Source organism: Trichechus manatus, unplaced genomic scaffold (assembly GCF_000243295.1).
Source record: "Trichechus manatus latirostris isolate Lorelei unplaced genomic scaffold, TriManLat1.0 scaffold00005, whole genome shotgun sequence".
NCBI classification, from domain to species: domain Eukaryota; kingdom Metazoa; phylum Chordata; class Mammalia; order Sirenia; family Trichechidae; genus Trichechus; species Trichechus manatus.
The window spans coordinates 33,824,042-33,850,336 of NW_004443941.1; the positions used below are offsets into that span (position 1 = coordinate 33,824,042).

Below are 26,295 nucleotides of genomic sequence, written 5' to 3' on the forward strand. Positions count from 1 at the left end.
GGGGGCCATAGTCTCGGGGGTTCTTCCAGTCTTATCAGTAAGTGCTTCAAGTCCTTTTCACTCTCTTCAAGCAAGGTGTGTCATCTTTAATGCAGATAGTTAATGAATCTTCCTCTGAATCTTCCTCCAATTCTGAAGACTCGTTCTTCTTCATATAGTCCAGTTTCTCAGATTATTTACTCAGTGTACAGATTGAATAAGTATGGTGAAAGGATACAACCTTGACACACACCTTGCCTGACTAAACCACGCAGTATCCCCTTGTTCTGTTCGAATGACTGCCTCTTGATCTATGTACAGGTTCCTCATGAGAACAATTGAGTGTTCTAGAATCCCCATTTTTCTCAGTGTTATCCATTACTTGTAACGATCCACGTAGTTGAATGTCATTGCATAGTCAATAAAACACAAGTAACCATCTTTCTGGTGTTGTCTGCTTTCAGCCAGGATCCATCTGGCATCAACAATGATATCCCTTGTTCCACACCCTCTTCTGAATCCAGCCTGAATTTCTGGCAGTTCCCTGTCAATTTACTGTTGTAATCACTTTTGAATGATCTTCAGCAAAATTTTACTTATGTGTGATACTAATGATGTTCAATAATTTCCGCGTTCAGGAGGTTTACACGTCAACATAAAGAAAACAATATCCTCACAATTGGATCAATAAGCAACATCATGATAAACAGAAAAGACTGAAGTTGTCAACGATTTCATTTTACTTGGATCCACGATCAACACCCATGGAAGCAGCAGTCAAGAAATCAAACGACATATTGCATTGGGCAAATCTGCTGTAAAGGACCTCTTTAACGGGTTAAAAAGCAAAGATGTCACCTTGAAGACTGAGGTGCGCCTGACCCAAGCCATATTGTTTTCTATCATGGCTTGGGTTTTCTATGCCTCATAAGCATGTGAAAGCTGGGCAATGAACAAGGAAGACCTAAGAAGAATTGATGCCTTTGAATTATGGAGTGGGCAAAGAATATTGACTACACTATGGACTGCCAAAAGAACGAACACATACGTCTTGGAAGAAGTACAGCCAGGATTCTCCTTAGAAGCAAGGATAGCGAGACTCTGTCTCACATACTTTGGACATGTTATTAGGAGGGACTAGTCCCTAAAGAAGAACATCTTGCTTGGTAGAGGGTCAGCGAAAAAGAGGAAGACCCTCAATGAGATAGACTGACACAGTGGCTACAACAATGGTCTCAAGCACCAGTCTCTGTCAGACCAGTAAGTCTGGACTTTTTTCTGTGAGTGTGAATTCTGTTCTCCATTTTTCTCCCACTGTGTCCGGGACCCTCTACTGTGATCCCTGTCAGAGCAGTGGATGGTAGTAGACGGTGCCATCTAGTTCTTCTGGGCTTAGGCTGGTGGAGGCTGTGGTACGTGTGGTCTATTAGTCCTTTGGACTAGTATTTCTCTTCTGTCTTTGGTTTTCCTTCACTCTCCTTTGATCCAGACAATATGTATCTTAGGCGGCCACTTGAAAGCTTTGAAGACCCCAGAAGCTACTCACCAAAGCTGGATGTAGAATACTTTATGAACTTTGTTATGCCAACTGACCCTGAACCATGGTCCTCAGCCCTCTACCAGTAACTTAGTCCCTCAGGGAGTTTTGATGTGTCTATAAAGCGTCTGTAACTTTGCCTTGGTCAAGTTGTGCTGACTTCCCCTATATTGTGTACTGTCTCCCCCTTCATCAAAGTTAACACTTACCTACTATCTAATGATTTCCCTCCCCAACTCTCTCAAAACTATCAAAGATTGTTTCTCTCTGTCTGCAAACTTTTTCTTGGCTTTTTATAACAGCAGTCTTGTACAGTATTTGCCCTTTTGTGATTGACTTATTTCACTCAGCATAATGCCCTCCAGATTCATCCATGTTGTGAGATATTTCATAAATTCATTACAGTTCTTTATTCCATTGTGTGTATATACCATAATTTCTTTATCCATTCATCTACTGATGGGCACCTAGGTTGTTTCCATCTTTTTGCTATTGTGAACAATGCTGCAATGAACATGGGTGTGCATATGTCTATTCCTGTGACAGCTCTTATTTCTCTAGGATATATTCCGAGGAGTGGGACTGCTGGATCGTATGTATTTCTAGCTTTTTAAGGAAGGATCATATTGTTTTCCATATTGGTTATACCATTTTACATTCTCATCAGCAGTGCATAAGAATTCCAATCTTCCCGCAACCTTTCCAATACTTGTTATTTTCTGGGTTTTTTTTTTTTTTTTATTAGTGCCAGCATAGTTGGGGTGAGACGGTGTCTCAATGTAGTTTGAATCTGCATTTCTCTAATGGCTAATGATCGTGAGCATTTCCTCATGTGTCTATTAGCTGCCTGGATGTGTTCTTTGGTGAAGTGTCTGTTCATATTCTTTGTCCATTTGTTAACTGGGTTATTTTTCCTTTCATTGTTGAGCTGTTGCAATATCTTATAGATTTTAGAGATTAGATCCTTGTCGGATATGTCGTAGCCAGAAATTTTTTCCCAGTCTGTAGGTTCTGTTTTTACTCATTTGGTGAGGTCTTTTGATGAGCATTAGTGTTTAATTTTTAGGAGCTACCAGTTATTTAGTTTCTCTTCTGGTGTTTGTGCATTGTTAGTTATTGTTTGTATCCTATTTGTGCCGTATATTAGGATCCCTAGCATTGTTCTTATTTTTTCTTCCATGATCTTTATAGTTTTAGGTTTTATATTTAGGTCTTTGATCCAATTTAAATTAGTTTTTGTGTATGGTGTGAGGCATGGGTCCTGTATCTTTTTTTTAAGATGGACATTCAGTTTTGCAAGCATCATTTGTTACACTGTTTTTCCCCCATTTAATGGAGTTTGAGCCTTTGTCAAAGACCAGCTGACCATAGGTGGATGGATTTACGCCAGGGTCATTAATTCTGTTCCATTGGTCTACATGTCTGTCATTGTACAAGTACCACGCTGTTTTGACTACTGTGGTTGTACAGTAGGTTCTGAGATCAGGTAGCGTGAGGCCTCCTACTTTGTTCTTCTTTTTCAATAACGCTTTACTTATCCAGGGCCTCTTTCCTTTCCATACAAAGTTAATGTTTAGTTTTTCCATCTCGTTAAACAATGCTGTTGGTATCTGTATTGGGATTGTATCATATCTGTAGATCGCTTTGGGCAGAACTGACATTTTCACAATGTTAAGTCTTTCTATCCATGAGCATGGTATGTTTTTCCATTTATGTAGGTCTCTTTTGGTTTCTTGCAGTAGTGTTTTGTAGTTTTCTTTGTATAGGTCTTTTATGTCCCTGGTTAGACTTATTCCTAAGTATTTTATATTTTTTAGGGGTGAGTATAAATGATATTGTTGTCTTGATTTCCTTTTCAAAGTTCTCTTTGTTGGTGTATAGGAATCCAACTGATTTTTGTATGTTGATCTTGTATCTTGTTACTCTGCTGAATCTTTCTAGTAGTTCTAGTAGTTTTTTCGGAGAATCTCTGGTGTTCTCTATGTATAGGATTATACCAAACCAAAAAATCCAAACCTATTGCCGTTGAGTCGATTCCAACTCATAGTGACCCTATAGGACAGAGTAGCACTGCCCCATAGGGTTTCCAAGGAGCGACTCGCGGATTTGAACTGCTGACTTAAGCCAAATGCCTAACCACTTTGCCACCAAGGCCTCCATTTCCTCTAGGTTCTCAAATTTGTTGGAGTTCAATTTTTCATAGTTTTCTTTTATGATCCTTTTTATTTCAGTTGGGTATGTTGTAATGGCCCTCATGTCATTTCCTACTTGAGTTATTTGCTTCCTCTCCTGTTTTTCAATTTGGGCAATGGTTTGTCAATTTTGTTGATCTATTAAAAGAACTAAGTTTTGGTCTTGTTGAATCCTTCTATTGTTTTTCTGTTTCTCCATTTATTTCTGCTCTAATCTTTATTATTTCCTTTCTTCTGGTGCCTGTAGGCTTCTTTTGCTGCTCTCTATTTGTGTCAGGTGTAGGGAGAACATTCTGATTTTGGCCTGTTCTTCTCTTCTGATGTGTGCATTTATTGCTATAAATTGACCTCTGAGCACTGCCTATGCTGTGTCCCAAAGGTTTTGGCATGATGTGTTTTCACTCTCATTTGATTCCCAGAATTTTTTTACTCCCTCTTTGATATCTTCTATTACCAAGTTGTTTTTAAGAAAGGTGTTATTCAGCTTCCATCTATTTGATTTTTTTATCCTTGCTCTTCCTAGTTTTGATTTCTACTTGTATGATATTGTGATCAGAGAGAATGCTTTGTATTATTTCTATGTTTAAGATTTTATTTAGAGTTGCTTTGTGGACTAAAATGTGGTTTATTCTGATGAATGTATCATGTACATTGGAAAAGAATGTAGACTTTGATGCTATTGGATAGAGTGTTCTATATATGTCTATGAGGTCCAGTTGTTCGATTTTGGCCTTTATATCTTCTTTATCTCTGTTGAGTTTCTTTCTAGATTTTCTGTCCTGTACCGAGAGTCATGTGTTAAAGTCTCCTACCATTATTGTGGAACTGTCTGTTTTTATTTTCAGTGCTGTTAATGTTTATGTATTTGGCACCCTTTTGTTGGGTGTGTATATATTTATTAGGGTTATGTCTTCTTGGTGGTCCCTTTAATCATTATATAATGTCCTTTCTTGTCTTTTATTGTTGATTTTGCCTTAAAGTCTATTTTATCTGAGATTATTATTGCCACTCCTCCCCTTTTATGGTTACCACTTGCTTGATATATTTTTTCCCATCCTTTGATTTTTAATAAATTTATGTCTTTGTGTCTAAGATGTGTCTCTTGTAGACAGCATATTGATGGGTCATGATTTTTATCCATTCTGCTGCCACTCTCTGTCTCTTTATGGGCGCTTTAAAACCATTTACATTCAGTATGATTATCGATGGGTATGAGTCTATTTCTGTCATATTGTTGTGCTTTTTTTTGTGGTGGTGATGTTTTCTTTGTTCCTCTTACTGTCCTGTGCTGAGTTCCTTTTGTTTTCGATTTTCTTTTCTTTCATTATTGCAGATTCTGTGTTTACTGAATCTTTATGTTTTTCTTTATTTTTATCCTGATGAGTAGGTTTAACTTTTTTTGTGATTACCTTGAAATTTACCTTTATCTTCTTCCTAAGTTTGAACCACTCTTTTATTACCTGATATCACCTTGACTTGTCTCCATTTGAAAGTTCTACATGTATACCATTTATTCCTCTTTTCTTGTTCTGATGTTGTCGTCATTTACACATTGAGATCTGTTTTCCTGTTTTAAGTCTCTGCTTTGTTTTATTATTGAGAGTTCTTTATCTAGGTTGGTATCTGGCTGATGATTCCTGTGTCCTAGACCCCATTTGTTGTCTGATGTTGTTGGTTCTCTAACTGAAGGACCCCTTTTAATATTTCTTGCAAGTTTGGTTTGGTTTTTGTGAATTCTTTTAATTTCTGTTTATCTGGAAATGTTCTAATTTCATTATTGAATTTGAGAGAGAGTTTTGCAGGATGTATTATTCTTGGTTGGCAGTTTTTTCTTTAAAGATTTTACATATGTCATCCCACTGCCTTCTTGCCTGCATAGTTTCTGTGAGGTAATCAGAACTTAGTCTTATTGTGTCCCCTTTGTAAGTGATATCGTTTTTCTCAAGCTTCTCTCAGGATTCTTTCTTTATCTTTCATTTTGGCAAGTGTGAATATGATGCGTCTTGGTGACTTTTTTTTTTAGGATCTATCCTATATGGGGTTCGCTGAGCTTCTTGGATAGTCAGTTTTTCATCTTTCCTGATATTTGGAATGTTTTCTGCCAGGAAATCTGCAACAATCTTCTCTGTGTTTTCCATTTTGTCCTTCTGTTATCGAACTCCGATCATGCTCATATTTTTGCTTTTCATTGTGTCCCACATAAATCTAACGTTTTCTTCACTTTAATTCATTCTTTTCTTTGATTTTTCCTCAAAGTGGTATCCATAGATTTGTCTTCAATCTTACCGATTCTGTCTTCCATTGTTTCAAATTTGCTCCTAAAACTTTCTACTGAGTTGTCCGTTTCTGAAATTTTGTTTATGTTTTGATTTCTAGCTGCTGTTTTTGTATGATTTCTAATCGCTTATTAATTTTGATGTTTTGTTCTTGCATTATTCGCCTGATTTTTTTTTATTGCTTTGTCTGTGTTTTTCTTGATTTTGGCTATGTTTTTGTTGGTTTTGTCTGTATTTTTCATTATTTTGTCTATTTTTTCCTTGGTTTTGCCTGTGTTTGCCTTGATCTCTTCCCTAATTTCTTGGAGAGCCCTAAATATTAGTCTTTTGAACTCCATTTCAGGTAGTTCCATGCCTCTTCTTCTACCAGAAGGTCATCTGATTCTTTGTCACTTTCTGGAGCCATCTTGTCTGGCTTATTCATATGTTTTGATATTGTCTGCTGTCTCCAAGACATTAGATATTATTTATTGATTGTATGTTCGTTTGGCAGCGTGGGCTGGCGAGTAGTGGCAGGGCAGATGCGAGAGTCAATTGGAAGGGAGGGGATGTGAAGTGCAGAGCTAGGTGGGAAGGTGAAAGAAAAGAAAGAATAGAAACAAAAGCAAAAAAGAATTGGTGGAGTGGCAGGAGCTGGTGGGGCAGACCTGGTGCGGCCATGGGTTGGCGGCTCTCTAGCCGAGGTAGCGAGGCGTGGCCCAGTAGGACAGGGTCAAGGTGGTATATAGAGCTAGGTGGGAGGAAGAAAGAAAATGAAGAAAGGTACACAAAGAAAAAGAAAGAAAAAAAATGTCAGTGTGGCAGGAGTGCAGCATGTGGGCAGGGTAGACCTGAGGCAGCTGTGTGCCAGTGGCTCTCTAGCTGAGGGGCATGACATGGCCTGTCAAGAATGGGTGGAAGTGGCACACAGGGCTAGGTGGGAAGGAGAAAGAAAACGAAGAAAGGAAAAGAGGAAAAAAAATATGGCACTGAGGGAGCTGGCTGGTGAGGGTGGGGAAGAACCGTGGTGGTGGCAAGCTGGTCTCTCTCTCACTGGGCAGCGTCACACAGCCCATCGGAAAGAGGTGGAGGTGGCACATGGGGCTAGGGGGGGAGAAAGAAAAGGAAGACAGGGAGAGAGAAAAAAATGGCACTGAGGGAGCCATCTAGTGGGGGTGGGGCAGATCCGGGGCAGTTGCAAGCCAGTGTCTCTCTAATCGAGTGGCACAGCATGGCCTATCAGGAAGGGGTGGAGGCAGTGCACAGGTCTAGGTGGGAGGCAGAAAGAAAAGGAAGAAAGGGAAATGAGAAAAGAAAAAAAACGGCAATGTGGCAGGAGCTGGTGGGTGGGGGCAGGGCAGACCCGGGTTGGCTGTATGCTGGTGTCTCTCCAGTTGAGTGGCCATGGCCCATTAGGAAGCAGCAGAGGCAGTGTACAGGGCAGAAGGGTGAGGGGCAGGAAAGTGTGTTTCTCTGGTTACCGGGTGCTCTGTCTCCTACTGGGGGCTTCATGAAGTTGCCTCCCTATACTCCTTGTCTGAGGTCATTGCTGGTTGTGCTCCAAGATGGCAAAGCTGTGTGGTGTTAGCTGGCAGGGGACCTCCACTCCATAGCTCTCCTCGTTCTCTGTTCTCCATCAGTTTCTTCTTCCATTCAGTCCTTGATCTAGTTCTTTATCCCTTTATTTGATGCTTAGGGTTCCAGGACCAACATTTGCATCTTTTTACTTAGTTTTTCAGGTCTTTGCTGCAGAGGAACCACATGGTACTTCGGTTTATAGTGCCATGTTGGCTCCACCTTCACAGTTTAATTTTTATTCTCTATATACAACAGTTCCCCTAAAGTTGTTATAGAATGTACTGATTTCATTTATCCTTTGACCCCCTGTCCTTTATGGTTAAAAATGAAGTTGCATTTGCTCTAACACTTCTTCAAATTCAGCCATGTATTGCTATGGGATTTTTTTCCTTTCTCTATTCGACTCCCCCCATACCACTTCCCATGTAACAGCAACTGATTTCAACAGTGGTGGACTGAGACTCCCTAGTTCTCCCACCCACATAGGGAATGGGAGTGACATCATCCTATTGGAAAAGAACTCAACAAGCAGCAAGCAATCCACACCAAGAGGAATATCCTTTTTCCTACATGTTCTCCCATCCAATCATCATAACTTCCTAGCCTCAAAATTTATGAAGTACTGAATTCTTTTCTCATTTTTGATAAATATAGCTTCTTTATAAGGAGCTTTATCTTTAAGATTAATCAACCCCACTATGGTAGAGATACTGCACTCCGAAAGTTATATATATCCAAAAATGGGAAATATTCCCAAGGGAACTGGTAGGGCAATTGGATGAAATAGTGAAAAGGGAACTTTGGTGGAGAACCTGGTGATAGCAAAGGGATAAATGAGACAGTTTAATGGGCCATTTTAAGGCATGGGTAAGATTCTTTTGAGAGGAGCAATAATAATTTACTTCTGAGTAATAATCTCATATGAGTCAAAAATTAGCCATGTCTAGAACAGCAGCCAAGAAATGAAAGAGTAAAAAGGCAAGAATAAAGGAGTGATTTACCTCTGACCGTATAACATCACTTTTACACAAAAACCTATTCATGGAGCTACAGGAAGACAAGAAGGCACTAAAAGAGGCTGAGGAATAACGTGCAAGAACCCCTAAGACAGACAGCAGAGTTCATAAGATTAATAAGCTGAAGACAAGGTATAATATCAAAAGCCCCACTGTGTACAGAATTATCAGGGTTACTAGAAAAACTCACTGAGCTCATTCTACAACTATGATAAGGACCTCCCCCACCCCTTGCTTTAAACCAAAATGGTCTCCAGTGAGTTTTAACACAATCCACTGAAATCAAGAACATATTTATTATTTACTAAAGGGAAGGATAGAACAAACAGTACTGTATTTATGTAGCCTGTCTTCCAAGACCAGAGGAAGCATTTCATGATCTCAGCATAACACGGGTTTAACAATGCCTTCAGAAATATCTTGTGATTCCACAAAGAAAAATAAAGTCTAAAAATAAGGCCAAATAAAAATGGAAATATGAACATCTTTTAATTAATTAAAACTCTAGCAACAGTAATCCTTGTCTCTTTCTTTTCCTTCACTTTCTATAGCTAGTCAATAAGCCCTGTTGATTGTCCCCTTACAAACTGTTTGGCATCTGCCCCCCCTTTTTCCACTCTAGTTATCTCATGCCTGGCTTGTTACACCAGCTGTCTCTTAACTGTTTTCCCAGCTTCCAGTTTCCTTTCTAGTCTGTCTCACACTGTCACCAGATACGATTTCCTAAAGAGTTTCTTTCTTCATGAAGTTACCCCCACTGAAATCTCTGGCTTCCTATTGCCAACAGAATAGTCTCAACTTGTTAGTCAGATAACCAGAACACTCTGCAATTTGGCCCCAACCTACCTTTCTCTCACTATACTGCTGTCATGATAGATCCACTGTACTCCATAACTGGACTATCTTACTTCCTGTCTCCTAAAACACTACATTCATTCCTGTCACTCTGAAGTTGACCACATTATTCCCACTGCCTGAAAGACTCTCCCTTGTCCCCTCTACCCATCCTTCAAATTTAAACTTGAGTCCAACATTCTGTCAGAAGCATTTCTGACTCAGAATCATATACCTTATCCCTTCTAATATTCTCACAGGACTAAATGACTGCACATTATAAGTCCTCTAAAAATATCACCTACTATTATTATAGCCCTCTTTGTATTTTTCGTTTGATACTTACCACATACTGCTAATTAATATTTAAATAATATGGCATAATATTTTGTTTTTTCAACCTACACTCCCTGAAGACACTGGTTCATACTATTTACATTTCTCAATACTGTCTAGTGCACAGCAAGCTACCAAAAAGAATTTATCAATTGAGTCAACCAACTAAAGCATGCTTGCTTTCATTATTTAATCGAATTTAGATACAAAACTTCAGTATTTTAAGTAATATTTCTTATTTTATTACATATTACATGTCTTTAAAAATATAGACTTAAAATTCAGAGGGCTATATTAAGGCATTCTAACTCGATTATATGGGTGAGCAAAGGAAAAAGATAAAGAGCAAGGTATAATGTTTCAGTGTTAAGTTGGAGAGAATCTCAGTTTATTTAATTTGGAACAAAGTTCTTCATATCTGTGTGATCTACTTACTTCTGTTTTAATCTGATATAGGAAGTTGATAAATTGTTCCAAGCCTCAGCATTCTGAAATGATAGGGAACACAGTTACAGATGATTCTCATTTAGGTAAAATAATTGCTGAAACCAAAAATACAACATATTTTCCCATTTCAATATGTGCTCTATAATCACAGTATTCAATAAGGAATGCTTAAAGTTTTATGAGAAAATTAAAGTTAATTTTTATAATTTAAAATAAGAAAGTCACAAAAATAGTCAACTAAATGATATAATTATTATAGCACTGATTCGGACATATTTCCAAATTCAAATTACAACATAATGTACTTAATATATAAATTTATTACAAATCTAAGATAATGCAGAATATTGTTTTCTCTAACTTAAAAGGCTTTGCTTATTTTGTTATCATCTTTCATCAGATAGGAAAATTAATGAGTGAGTATATATTCTTCAGTGGTATCACTAAGTATTTCATCAATCAACATCCTACAATTGAGGTAGAACTATTCTTACCAATGACAAAAATAAATTAAAGCCGTTATATAAATGTTAATTCTAATAAGAATGGTATAAATTATACTTTTTTGCTATCCTTTTTGTTCCATTCTTTATAAAATACAGACTATGTAGTTCTCAAGTTCCACACATGATTCAAAAATTAAGTGGCACTGGACCTCCACTTCCAGACATGGCAAAGTTATTATTAGACTAGTTCTCTCACCATTAACAATCTACAAAGTGGACAAAACATGGAAACAACTCCTTTTGAGAGACTGTACAACGGACATAACAGGACTATGATCTCTGAGAAAAGGGAAACAACTGAGGTGTCTTAACAATTAACCTCGCCTTCTGTCTAGGTGCACCTTCAGGGCTGCAGCACAGTGAGGGAGAAACCAAACAAAGCATGGCAAGTCTCACTGATATAAGGAAAACAGGATTAGCGTTCAGGGCTGAAAAAGCAGCTGTGTTAATTTACAGGGTGAGTGGCCAAGGAAAACGGATCTGTGAAGAAAATAAGCTCCAGAAACATCAATAAGTGACTCGAGTCCTTGGCTGACTACTAAGCTGCAAGTGTACAGAGCAAAACTCCTAAAGGCCTAACAAAGAACAACTACCAGGAGGCTGTGACCTGAATGGAGATTTTGGAGGTCATACAGTGCTAGGAGTTATTCAAATTCCAACCAACCAGATTAGAGAGTTCTTTTAGATCACCTGTGGCATTCAGTTCCTACCCCAAAAAGGCTCCATCTTGTTGCTGTTAGCTGCCGTCAAGTTGATTCTGACTCATGACGACCCCATGTATGCAGAACAGAACTGTTCCATAGGGTTTTCAAGGCTGTGACCTTTCAGAAGCAAATTGCCAGGTCAGTCTTCTAAGACACCTCTGGGTGGATTCAAACCACCAACCTTTCAGCTAGTAGTGGAGTGCTTAACCTTTCTTACCACCCAAATCTTAGAGAAGGGTTATTATAATCCTAAACTAAGCACAATTCTAGACATAGCATAACAAAGCTTAAAATCAAGCTGAGCCAGAAGAAAATGAACTGAATGCCAAAATAAAAACTCAACACTTCTTAAAAGAAGACAACAAAATCCAGAAACTCAATAACATAGAATCCACAATGCATAGAATACAATTAAAAATTGCTACACACATGGAAAAGTAGGAAAATTCCATCCACATCAGTTAATAAAAACAGACTCAGAAATAAAAGAGCTCTGGTGGCACAGTGATTAAGACCTTGGCTGCTAACCAAGGCTGGCAGTTCAAATCAACCAACTGCTCCCTGGAAACCCTATGAGGAAGTTCTACTCTGTCCTATAGGGTCTCTATGAGCCAGAATTGACTTGACGGCAAGGCGTTTAGTTTTTTGGTTTATTATAAACATGTTCAGAGATTTGAAGGAAAACATGAACGTAATGAGGAAACAGTTGGGGAATCTTTGTAGATACATGAAAACCATAAAAAGAACCAAATGAAAATTCTAGAACTAAAAAAATACATTGTCTGAAAAGATAATTTCAATGGATAGGTTTCACTGCAGATTGGATACAGCAGAAGGAAAAAAAAATCTCTAAACTTTAAGATACAGCAATAAAAACTATCCAATTTGAAGTACAGAAACTACAGCAAAAAGAACAAATAAATAGAGACTCAAGGATCTGTAGTACAATGTAAGTGTTGTAACATACTTGAAACCAGAGAAAGAAGAGAGAGAGCAGTAAAAATATCTGAAGACATACTGGTCAAAATTTTTCCCAATTTAATAAAACTATATACCCATGGATCCAAAAAGTTCGATCAGCCCCAAACAGCGTACGTACAAACAAAACACATAATAATTAAATTGCTTAAAAAAAAAAGGGGGGGGGGGAATCTTAAAAACTTCTAGAAGGAAAAAAAAAGACATATTGTGTGCAGGGGAAATATGGTAATAATGATAGCTGATTTCTCAATTAAAAAAAAAAAAAATTAAGCCAAAACACAATGGAACAATTTTAAAGTACTGAAAGAAACAAGTAGACAGATAATCTGTAAGGACATAAAATGTTTGAGCAACACTATCACCCAGCTTAAATAATTGTCATTTATCAAGCACTACACTAAACACTTGCAAAACACACATTATTTTCAAGTGCATGTTGAATATTCAGACCATATGCTGACCCATAAAACAAGTCACAATAAATTTTGATTTATTTAAATCATACAGATTTTAATTCCACAACAGAATTAAATTAGAAATAATAAAACATCATCTTAAGAAAATCAACAAATATTTGGAAATTAAAAAACTCATTCTATGAGGTCTGATACCAAACAAGGACATTACAGATAAAGAAAATTACAGCAAATTATCTTTCATAAATCACAGAAACAAAAATCTTTAAAATATTAGCAGGTCAAGTCTAACAATATTTAATGTGGATAATACATCATGACCAAGTAAAATTTATGCCAGGACTGCAAGGTTGTTTCAATATTCAAAAATCAATATAATTCACCACATTAACAGAATAAATGAGAAAAATTATATGATTATCTCAACTGACACAGAAAAAGGCATTTCACAAAATCTAATACACATCCAGGACAAAAACTCTTAGCAAACAAGGAAGAAAAGGAAAATTTCCATTACGATGTGAACTGTAATTTCTTTGTGGATTTCCTTATATGAAGCACTCGAACCACCAAAGCTAATGTATGACCAAAAAAAAAAAAATTAAGAACAATGGCACTCAATGGGAGCATGGAGTGAGGGAAGGTGGGACACAAGGAAGCTTTCAGAGATGATTGGTGTGTTCTATCTTTTGAAAGAGGCATGAATTAGACAGCAGTAGGCACTTGTGAAAACTGATGAGATTTGCACACTGCCTTTATATTACATAGCACATAAAGAATGAAAAAGAGACAAAAAGTGGGTGGCACTGGAATTCCATTTCAAATATTCAGATATTTGGTCTGACTCTGAGATAAAAGCTAAATATCAAATGCCAAGACTCCGTTAAATAAATGCTTCTCAGTACATTAGTAGCCCATTCTGTTCTTACACTCAGGCAAGCTAACTTAGTTACTTAGACATTTATGAAGGCTGGTTAACTGCAATACCTTAAGAGTACATCAAGAGGAGGCAGGGCCCACGATGGCAGAATAAACAGACGCTTCCTGTCTTCCTGAGACAACAAAGACCCAAAAAAACAAGTGAATCGAATATATATGACAATCTAGGAACCCTAATCATCAAAAACAAAGCTGAAGAATCAGACCTAGTGGCAGGTAAAGGGAGAGACATTTCACAAGCTGTGGAAAAGAGGAAGTTCAGATCATAGAATCGCCAGTGCCCTGCTAGCTGAGTCTGTGCAGCACACACAGGCTGAGGCAAGCAGCAACATACAAAGCCAAGGACCACCACATCGGGTGTTGCCAAGCAGCAGCGAATCTGCACGTACCTCCAGAACCAAGAAGGAGTGACACCAGACCTGTGAAAGTTAAGTTAAGCTTCTAACTTAACTTAGACAAAATAACCCCCTCCCCGTCCTCAAGCGTCACAATAAAGAAGCACTTCTTCCCCTCACCCACCCTCTACCCTGCTCCAGTCTGGGGCATTAAACACCACCACACCCCCTGAGCCTAGAACTCAGGGCCAGTAGGAGGTCCTGCCCCTTTGTCCAGCCACCAGTGTAAGGGGCCCACAGACTTGCAGTGCCCTTCACGCAGCCCAGCCCCTTGAGTTTGGATTCAACACCTCACACCCTCAGTAGCATAAAACAGCAGAGCATACACCTGAAGCCCACTTCTACCTGCAGCAGCCAAGGGAAAGCTCCAGATTCTACACCACCCAGCCAAATAAACAGGGGCCCCACCCACCCACACCTGGGGCCTGAGGGCCTGCAGTAACACTCACACCATCTAGCCACCCAGGACAGGAGTCTGAGAATTAATGGAGCCTCCTAGTCCCTCCAGCCAACAGCACCAGGCGCCCAAGGACCAGCTGCATTACTCACGCCCCCACTACGCTCTCTAGCGGAAAAGGACACGCCCTCCACCCAGGCACCCTGGGGCAGCTGACAGCCCCCTGCCTTGTCCCACACATAGCACCCCCACTACAGCCAGAGACCTGTGCCTGCTCTGAACACCCCCACGCAGCCCTGCAAGCCTAGGATTGTAGGTGAAAGTCTACATCACACACTCGGTGACCAACAACCTGGACACCTGTGACTTGAATAGCCGCACCCCTGCAACAAAAGTGAACAGACTCCCGGGCTCACACATCTAGTAGCTGCTCTGACCACCTGGAGACAGGACATGACAGCTTCAAAGACGTCTACACCCAAAGTATCTCACACACCCAGCCTACTTGGGCATATCAAAACAAAACAAAAATACAGGAAGCAGTAAACAAAAATACAACAAATAAATAAATAAAATAACTTATTGTTGCTGCAGAAGCTGGCAAGCCCAAGATCAGAAGGTTGGAGAGCAGGGCTCCCACTCACAGGCTGTGCAGACTGACGAATCCCAGGTTTGGCAGATAAGCTGACAGCTCAAGTCCCAAAAACAGAAGATGAGACAACAGGAAGCAGCTGCAGGATCCAGAGAGAGCAAAAAGCCAGAACATCTGCTTATATACAGATGCAGGCCACACCCCCAAGGAGACTCCCTTTAATCTGATTGGCTACTCACGGTATATTCAATCATGGGAGTGATTACATTAAAACACGGAGAATCATGGCCCAGCCAAGTTGACACACAATCTTAACCATCACAAGAACCAACATCGGACAACAATACAAGACTAGGACACAGGACAGATCAACCAGTTAACAATCCGGATGGGGAATTCACAAAAACAAACCAAAGCTAAAAGACTGAAAATAGGGAACCAGAGATGTCAATACATAAACGATGACAACATCAAAACAAAAAATAGGGAATAAACAGTGTAGTCATAGAACTTCCAGATGGAAAGGAAGTAAAGGCAATATCAAAAAATAAAAGACTGGTTTAAACTTAGAAAAAATAAAGGTAAATTTTAAGATAACCATGAATGAAGCTAACACACCTACCCAACAAGGTAAGAAAGAAGAAAAACATAAAGACCCAGCAAACAAAAAATCAACAATAATGAAAAAGATGAAAAGAAAGTATATAAACGAAAAGAACTCAGCACAGAAAATTAAGTGGAACAAAGAAATTGTAAACACCACACCAAAAAAAAAAAGAAAAAGAAAATGACAGCAATAAACTTATACCTATCAATAATTACACAGAATGTAAATGGCCTAAATGCACCAGTAAAGAGACAGAGAGTGGCAGAATGGATAAAAAACACGATCCATCTACATGCTGTCTAAAAGAGACACACCTTAGACACAAAGACATAAACAAACTAAAACTCAAAGGATGGAAAAAATATATCAAGCAAACAACCACCAAAAAAAGAGCAGAAGTGGCAACATTATCTCCAACGAAATAGACTTTAAAGCAAAATCCACTGTAAAGGATAAGGAAGGACAATACACAATGATTAAAGGGTCAATACACCAAGAGGACATAACCATAATAAATATATACGAACCCAATGACAGGGATCCAAAATACATAAAACAAACTCTTAACAGCACTGAAAAGAGAAATAGACAGCTCCACGATAATAGTAACAGATTTCAACACGCCACTCTTGATGAAGGACAGAACATCTAGAAAGAAACTCAATAACGACACAGAAGATCTAAGTGCCAAAATTAACAAACTTGATATCATAAACATATATAGATCACTCCACCCAACAGCAGCAAAGTATACATTGTTTTCCAATGCCCACGGAACATTCTCCAGGATAGACCACATTTTAGGCCACAAAGCAAGCCTTAAAAAAATCAAAAACATTGAAATAATACAAAGTATCTCTACTGATCATAATGCCATAAAAGTAGATATCAATAACAGAAACAGCAAGGAAAAAAATCAAATGCATGCAAACTGAACAACACCTTGCTTAGAAACTACCGGGTTATAGAAGAAATCAAGGATGGAATAAAGAAATTCACGGAATCAAATGAGAATGAAAACACATCTTACCAAAACCTTTGAGACACAGCAAGAGCAGTGCTTAGAGGTCAATTTATAGCAATAAACACACACATCAAAAAAGAAAAAAGGGACAAAATCAAAATATTAACCCTACAATTCAAACAAATAGAAAGAAAGAAGCAAAAGAAGCCCTCAGGTACGAGAAGAAGGGATATAATAAAGATTAGAGCAGAAACAAATGAAACAGAGAACAGAAAAACAATTGGAAGAATCAAGACCAAAAGTTGGTTCTCTGAAAAGATCAACCAAATTGACAAACCATTGACCAAACGGACAAAAGAAAAACAGGAGAGGAAGCAGATAACCTGAATAAGAAATGAGGTGGGTGATATCACAACAAACTCAACTGAAATAAAAAGGATCACAACAGAACACTATGAAAAACTGTACTCCAGCAAATGTGAAAACCTAGAGAAAATGGACAAATTTCTAGAAACATACTACCTACCTAAACTAACATAAACTGAGGTACAAAAACTAAATAAACTCATAACAAAAGAAGATACTGAAGAGGTAATTAAAAAAAAAAAAAAAAACTTCCAACAAAAAAAAGCCCTGGCACGGATGGCTTCACTAGAGAATTTTACCAAACTTTTGGAGAAGAGTTAACAATACTACTAAAGCTATTTCAGAGCATAAAAAAGGAAGGAATACTCTCAGATTCATTCTATAAAGCCAGCAAAACCCTGATACCAAAGCCAGGTAAACACATCACAAAAAAAGAAAACTACAGATCAACATCCCTTAAGAACATAGATGCAAAAATCCTCAACAAAATTCTAGCCAATAGAATTCAAAAGCACATCAAAAAAATAATACATTACGATCAAGCGGGATTCACAGCAGATATGTAGGGATGGTTCAACATTAGAAAATCAATTAACGTAATCCACCATATAAATAAAACAAAAGAACAACATGATCTTATCAATCGATGCAGAAAAGGTGTTTGACAAACTCCAACACCCATTCATGATAAAAACTCTCAACAAAATAGGAACAGAAAGGACATTCCTCAACATAATTAAGGGCATTTATACAAAGCCAAAAGCAAACATCATTCTCAATGGAGGGAGACTGAAAGCATTCCCCTTGAGAATGGGAACCAGACAAAGATGTCCTCTGTCACCACTCTTATTCAACATTTTGCTGGAGGTCCTAGCTAGAGCAATAAAACAAGAAAAAGCCATAAAGGGCATCCAGATTGGTAAGGAAGAGTTAAAACTATCCCTATTCACAGATGATATACACAAAAAACCCCAAAGAATCTACAAGAAAAACACTGGAACTAATAGAAGATTTCAGCAAAGTAGGAGGATATAAGATAAACATACAAAAATCAGTAGGATTCCTCTAAACCAACAAAGAGAACTTCAAAAACGAGATCACAAAATCATTACCATTTACAATAGCCCCCAAGAAGGCATAGTACTTACGATGAAATTTAACCAGGGACCTAAAAGACCTATACAAAGCAAATTACAAAACACTACTGCAAGAAACCAAAAGACACTACATAAGTGGAAAAACATACCATGCTCATGTATAGGAAGACTCAACATTGTGAAAATGTCAGTTCTACCCAATGCGATCTACAGATACAATGCAATCCCGATCCAAATTCCAACAGCATTTTTTAATGAGATGGAGAAACAAATCATCAAATTTATATGGAAAGGGAAGAGGTCCCAGATAAGTAGAGTATTACTGAAGAAGAAGAACAAACTGGGAGGCCTTACACTACCTGACTTTAGAATCTTCTATACCACCATGGTAGTCAAAACAGTCTGGTACTAGAACAACAACAAATACATAGACCAATGGAACAGAATTGAGAACCCACATGTAAATCCACCCATCCATGAGCAGCTGATATATGACAAAAGCCGAAAGCTTGTTAAATGGGGAAACAAATGGTGCTGGCATAACCGGATATTAATCCGTAAAAAAAGAAACAGCACCCATACCTCACACCATACACAAAAGCTAACTCCAAATGGATCAAAGACCTAAATATAAAATCTAAAATGATAAAGATCATGGAAGAAAAAATACGGACAATGCTAGGGGCCCTAATACATGGCATAAATAGTATACAAATCATAACTAAAAATGCACAAACACCAGAAGAAAAAGTAGATAACTGGGAGCTCCTAAAAATCAAACACGTATGCTCATCAAAAGACTTCACCAAAAGAGTAAAAAAGAGAACTGACAGACTGGAAAAAAAATTTTGGCTACGACATAACTGACAATGGTCAAATCTCTAAAACGTATGAGATACTGTAAAACTTCAACAACAAAAGACAAATAAGCCAATATAAAAACAGGTAAAGGATATGAACAGACACTTCACCAAAGAAGACATTCAGGTGGCTAACACATGAAGAAATGCTCGTGATCGCTAGCCATTAGAAAAATGCAAATCAAAACTACATTGAGATACCATCTCACCCTGACAACAGTAGCGCTCATTCAAAAAACACAAAATAACAAATGTTGGAGAGGTTCTGGGGAGATTGGAACTCTTATGCACTGCTGGTGGGAAAGTAAAAAGGTACAACCACTTTGGAAAACGATATGGCACTTCCTTAAAAAGCTAGAAATAGAAATACCATACTTCTAGGAATACACCCTAGAGAAATAAAAGCCGTCACATGAACAAACATATGCGCACCCATATTCATTGCAGCACTATTCACAATAGCAAAAACATGGAAACAACCTAAACACCCATCAACAGATGAACGGATAAACAAATAGGGTACATACACATAATGGAACACATATGCAATGATGAAGAATAATGATGAACCCTCGAAACATCTCACAACATGGATGAATCTGGAGGGCATTATGCCGAGTGAAATAAGTCAGTCACAAAAGGACAAATATTGTACGAGATCACTACAATAAGAACTCAAGAAAAGGACTGTACACAGAAAAAAGCACTCTTTGATGGTAAGAAGGGTCAGGAGGATGGGGAAGGGAAAATCACTAACTAGATAGTTAGACTAGATAGTAGACAAGTGTCAACTTCAGTGAAGGGAAAGACAACAGACAATACAGGGGAAGTCAGCGCAACTGGACCAAAGCAAAAGCACAGAAGTTTCCTAGACACAGCCAAACACTTTGAGAGATACAGTAGCTATGGCTGGGGCCTGGGGACCATAGTATCAGTGAACACCTAGGTTAACTGGCATAACAGTTTATAAAGAAAATATTCTACATCATCCCACTTCAGTCAGTAGCATCTGGGGTCTTAAAAGCTTGTGAGCGGCCATCTAAGATATTGGTTCTATTGGTCCCATTCCACCAGGAGCAAAGGAGAATGAAGAAAACCAAAGACACAAGGAAAATACTAGCCCAAAGAACTAAAGGACCACATGAACCAGAGACTTCACCAGCCTGAGACCAGAAGAACTAGATGGTGCCTGGCTGCCACCAATGACCACCCTGACAGGGACACAACAGAAAGTCCTGGATGAGCAGGAGAAAAATGTAGAGAAGAATTCAAATGCATGTAAAAAGTCCAGATTTAATGGTTTGACAGAATCTGGAGGAACCTCAGAAACTACGGCTCTCAGACACTCTGCTAACCCAGAACCGAAACCATTCCCAAAGCCCACTTTTCAGACAAAGATTAGACAGGCCTATAAAACAAAAAAAATAACACATGTGAGGAAGGTGCTTCTTAGTTCAATCAAATATACAATGCTAAACAGGCGGCTCCTGTCCAAAAGCAAGATGAAAAGGCAGGAAGGGACAGGAACTGGACGAATGGACACAGGCAACCTGAGGTGGAAAGGGGGAGTGTGCTGTCATATCGTGGGGATTGCAACCAATGTCACAAAACAGTATGTGTATAAATTTTTGAATGAGAAATTAACTTGAGCTGTAAACTTTCACCTAAAGCACAATTTAAAAAAAAAAAAGTACTCAAGAGAAATACTTTTAGTGGAATGCTGATATTAACACTCTATACTAGGGAATTAAATAACAAACATTAGAGTGAAAATTGATGAAATAGAAAGTTGAAAAAATAGAGAAAATTAATGAAAACAAAAGTTGATTCTTTGAAGGAATTAGCAAAATTGACAAAACTTTAGAGAGCTTCAGCAAGGAAAAAAAAAAAAAGATTAAAGACACAAACTAGAAAAATCAAAAATGAAAGAGGGAACTATTAACCTTACAGAAAAAAAAAAAAAAAAGGATTATAAAAGAATACTATGAGGAATTGTATGCCAACATGTAAGACAAAGATTGGACTGGACTGTGGGACATAAAATGATACTCGTGAAGAGGGTGCTTCTTAACTCAAGTAGATACATGAGACCAAAAGGGCAGCTTCTGTCTGGAGGTGAGATGAGAAGGCAGAGAGGGTTAGGAGCTGGTTGAATGGACATGGGAAATCACGGGTGGAAAGGAGGAGTGTGCTGTCACAGTATAGGGAGAGCAATTAGGGTCACATAACAATGTATGTATAAATTTTTGTATAAGAGACTAACTTAAAATGTAAACTTTCACTTAAACTACAACCAACAAAATAAAATGGTATAGCCACTCTGGGGGAAAAAAAAAATGGGCATAGGATGTAAATAGGCCGTTCTCCAAAGAAGATATACAAATGGCCATTAAGCACATGAAGAGATGGTCAACATCATTAGCCAGCAGGAAATGGAAGTCAAAACCACAATGATATACCATTCCTACCCACTAAAATGCCTATAACCAAAAACAGAGATAACATCTAGTGTTGGCGAGGATTTGAAGTTAGAACGCTCATACATTGCTGGTGAGTATGTAAAATAGTGCAACCACTGTGGACAACAGGGCAGTTCCTCAAAGGTTAAACACAGAATTACCATAAGACCCAGCAATTCCACTCCTAGGTATATATCCAAGAGAAATGAAAACATATGTCCATGTAAAAACTTGTACACAAATATTCACAGCAGTATTATTCATAATAGCCCAAAAGTAGAAATGACTCAAATGCCCATCAGCTGATGAATGGATAAATAAAATGTGGCACATCTATATAATGGAATATTATTCAGCCATAAAAAAGAATGAAGTACTAACATATGCTACAACATGGATGAATCTTGACAACCTTGTAAGTGAAAGAAGCCAGTCACAAAAGACGAGATAGTGTATGATTCCATTTATATGAAATGTCCAGAACAGGCAAATCTAAAGGGACAGAAAATACTTTAGTGGCTGCCTAGGTTTGGGGGGTGTTGACAAGGGGAGGAGGTGGTGACTGGCGATAAATGTGAAGTGACTGCTTAATGAGTACAGGAGTTTCTTTTACAGGTGATAAAAATGTTCTAAAACTGACTGTGGTGATGGTTGTACAACTCTGAATATACTAAAAATCACTGAATTGTACACTTTAAATGGATGGATCATACGGTATATGAAATATATCTAAATAAAGCAATTAAATATAAAAAAAAGATTCTATGGCAAAAAAACTTTCCAATAACATAATTCACAAAGGCAGCATATGTCAGTGAATGACAAAAAATATAAGCAATACTTTGCTGTACACTTCAGTGAAGTATCTTTTTAACTAATAAATTGTTTTATCAAAATTATTTCCTAAATAAAACCATGAAAATAAATTTCAAAATAATAAGTTGCTTAGGAGAAGCAACTTGATTTCCAGATTTATAAATCATATACCTCTTAAAGTGTGACCTTCCTTCTAAGGTATTGTTTTCCTCTAACACAAGAGGAATTGCTCTTCTGAAGCACAGTACAATTCTACAACGTAGAGAATATTAAAGAGCTAAAATAAGGAAAGAAGACCAAACAAACCTACATCGGGTTCTAGAGTCACACAACGCTGAAACGCCTTTGCTGAACCTCCATAGTCTTCCAGGGCCAGGTAGGCACAGCCCAGAGAAAACCACACCCCGAGCTGCAAAGACCAAACATTAAAGTCATTTAAACACATAGATACATTTATAGGATGCAATCGGAAAATTATTTAAGATATGACCAACAAATACACTACTATAACGAATGCAGACCTATATAATATTTGCCTTACAGATTACATTAAATGTAGGAAATTTAGTAATGAAGACGAGATTTTTTCCATATAATTTTCAAAGCTAATATAACACTGAAAGCACGTGCAATATCACTGTACATCTTTTAGCTGAGAAGGTTCTTTGTGTTAATGTAAATCCAGGAATGCAAGGAGGAGCTCTGTTTATAAACTTTTACATGGCAGCCTGATCTTATAAACCTAGGATTAACCTGACATTTCTTCTGAGTATCTACTAAAAAGTACACAGAGTATCAGCAGAATCCCAACTGATGAATATACTACCCTTAAAAAGAAACTTAAAAGAAAAAATTTCTGCTTTCACCTGCGAGTTAAACCAGAAGTACTTCTGCAGTTTAACCAACAGCCAAACCACCCTAGCATAGTCGGTATCTCTTTAGGCAGGCCTGGAGGTAATTTAGAAAAAGTAGGCTCATAATCTACCAGTCTTTCAAAATGCAAAGCCTGATGTGAGTCAAAGAGATCTGTAAACACTGAAATTGAGAAAACAGGTAAATTAAGAAGTGGCTATTCAAATTACAAAGGAATTCTTTATATCACAGAGTTTCCTTAAAATTCAATAGCCCTTATCAAAAGGAAGATAAAATGATAAAAATTCAATGAAATTACTCATAAATGTAGCTATTTACAATTCAAGATTGTTTTCGTTTCAGGCTTAGGTAGTAAAGCCAGCCATAGAATGAAGTCAACTTTCTTAATGACTTCCAGTACAAAGGCAGGGAGCCAGCCAACAGATTTGGTTGAACACTTTGGGGAGGGAAAGGAAATGAGGTGCTGTTATCTGTCCACAACCTTTTTGCAGAGGCAGAGAAGGAAGCTGTCCCCACTTTCCTCCTCCCCCAGCCATTCCCACAAGATTTGTTCCAAGTGGCTAGCTGAGGCCTGAAAGGTCTTTAAATCAATAAAAATTTTTAGCCAATAATTAGAGATAAGGCTTAAAAGCAAACATCCTTGGGCAATTTAACACTTTGCCTTGAACTCACAGGAGGCTATAAATAACTGCTATTAGGAGCCTTTATGGAGAACAGACTTTGTTAGAGGGATAGGTACTGGCTGAAAAGAGGGTGAGCTGTGTGTGCTGGGAGCTAGGAGATGCAGAAGTACTAGGTTGAAACTAAAAGACACAAGTTCACTTTTCCGAATCAAAGGACTTCCAGCAACTCAAAATTAGAATCAAATGAAAAGAGAAGAGTTTTAACGCACCAAACCACACACCCACTAAAGATGATACTTTCTAAGAAGACTTAAAGTCTGATGCTAATTAGGGTATAAGAAACACGCTCTCCAACTTCCAAACACACCGAATGTTTAAAAAAAAAATTGATGTAGCATATTTCATTAACTCTAAGGTGCACCTTTTTTTCAGAATTTAATATCTCTAAAATGCATCTTAAATATTAATGGCTTGTCGCTGAATTACATATGAAGAATGTTGAAAAAGCAAACAATTTGTTACATATGTATTTACCACAATTGAAAACAAAAATTTAAAGAAAGTGAAGGCAAAATAAAGATGGATAAAATTTTTTAAAATGTCAGAATTTATTGACAGAATTTTTTTTTCCTATCCAAAGCAGTACTTAAAATAAAGGTGACTCTTACAATTGATGGCAACTTGGATCCAATAAATTATGGTAACACGTTTACTTAGAATGAAGAACACTTCATTCCAGGACTAAATCAAGAGCAATGAGAAATGCCTTCAAGGTACTCAAAAGCCACATGCCCTGCTTGCTTTCTCCATCAGCAAAGAACTTTTGCCAATACTATTTTGCATGTGTTATAAAAAAAAACAAAATCCACAGCCATCAAGTCAGTTCCGACTCTTGGAGACCCCACAGGGTTTCCAAGGCTGTAAATCTTTACAGAAGCAGACTGTCACATTTTTCTCCCTCAGACCCGCTGGTTTCGAACCACCGACCTTTCAGTAAACAGTCGCTTTACCAACTGCACCACCAGGGCTCCTTACATAAAAAAAACAGGCAGTGTAAATTCAAGACATAAATAAAGAACTTCATTTTTTAATCAACCTGAAAACAAAATTTGTAAAGGTTACGTCGCTAAAATCTACTCTAAAACAGGCTGGTAATGAGATTACTATTCACCTTCAAGTTTTTGTAACAAGTTAATGTTTTGCAACCAGTGTCTTGAAATTGAAGCAAATTTCATGAAAATCAGGCAGGTGACCTAATTTAATACATAGTATTATGGTTCTCTTTTATTTTTACCACTGGTTATTGTTGTTACTTGAAAGATGAACTGCTAGATTTTCATCTATTGATAACATGCAATTATAATGGGTTATACAAACCCTGTTCTTTGAAATCATGTAATGGCTCTCTCTCTTTTTAACTCTGTTTTGTTGTTGTTAGGTGCTGTTGAGCAGATTCCGATTCACTGCAACCATACGTACAATAGAATGAAACACTGCACGGTCCTGCACCATCTTCACAATCGTTGCCATATTTGAGCCCATTGTTGCAGTCAGTGTGTCAGTTCATCTCGTTGAGGGTCTTCCTCTTCTTCACTGACCCTCTATTTTACCAAGCATGATGTCTTTCTCCAGGGATTGGTCCCTCCTGATAATATAACCAAAATATGTGAGACGAAGTCTCACCATCCTTGTTTCTAAGGAGCATTCTGGCTGTACTTCTTCTGAGACAGATTTGTTCATTCTTCTGGCAGTCCATTATATATTCAATGATCTTCACCAACACCATAATTCAAAGGCATCAATTCTTCTTCGCTCTTCTTTATTCACTGTCCAGCTTTCACATGCATATGAAGCAACTGAAAACCCCACGGCTTGGGTCAGGCACACCTTAGTTCTTAAGGTGATATGTTTGCTTTTTAACACTTTAAAGAGATTTCTTGCAGCAGATATGCCCAGTGCAATGTGTCATCTGATTTCATGACTGCTGCTTCCATGGGTGTTGACTGTGGATCCAAGCAAAATGAAACCTTTGACAAGTAAGAACTTTTCTCCATTTATCATGATGTTGCTTACTGGTCCAGTTGTGAAGATTTTTGTTTTCTTTATGTTGAGGTGTAATTCATACTGAAGGCTGTAGTGTTGGATCTTTATCAGTAAGTGCTTCAAGTCCCCTTCACTTTCAGCAAGCAAGGTTGTGTCATCTGCACAACGCAGGTTGTTCATGAGTCTTCCTCCAATCTTGACGTCACATTCTTCTTCATACAGTCCAGCTTCTCAGATTATTTGCTCAGCATACAGACTGAATAAATACAGTGAAAGGATATGACCTTGATGCACACCTTTCCTGAAGTTAAACCATGCAGTATCCCCTTGTTCTGTTCGAATGACTGTCTCTTGATCTATGTACAAGTTCCTCATAAGCACAATTAAGAGTTCTGGAATTCCCATTCTTTGCAATGTTATCCATAATTTGTTATGATCCACACAGTGGAATGCCTTTACATAGTCAATAAAACACAGGTAAAC

General features: G+C 37.9%; 1 protein-coding gene across 8 annotated transcripts in view; it reads right to left on the minus strand.

Moving 5' to 3' along the window:
• TTC27 (tetratricopeptide repeat domain 27) overlaps positions 1-26,295 on the minus strand; it is a 301,971-nt gene that overhangs the window by 53,142 nt on the left and 222,534 nt on the right. For all 8 annotated transcript variants that reach the window (XR_002824887.1, XM_004369571.1, XM_023736184.1 and 5 more), the window contains 2 exons: positions 22,584-22,682; positions 10,163-10,215 (listed from right to left, as the gene is read on the minus strand). Coding sequence is in view for 7 of the 8 variants with exons in the window: in XM_004369571.1 (XP_004369628.1) it covers positions 10,163-10,215; positions 22,584-22,682 (152 nt within the window). In the remaining variant the exon portion in view is untranslated. The remainder of the gene's footprint in view (positions 1-10,162; positions 10,216-22,583; positions 22,683-26,295) is intronic.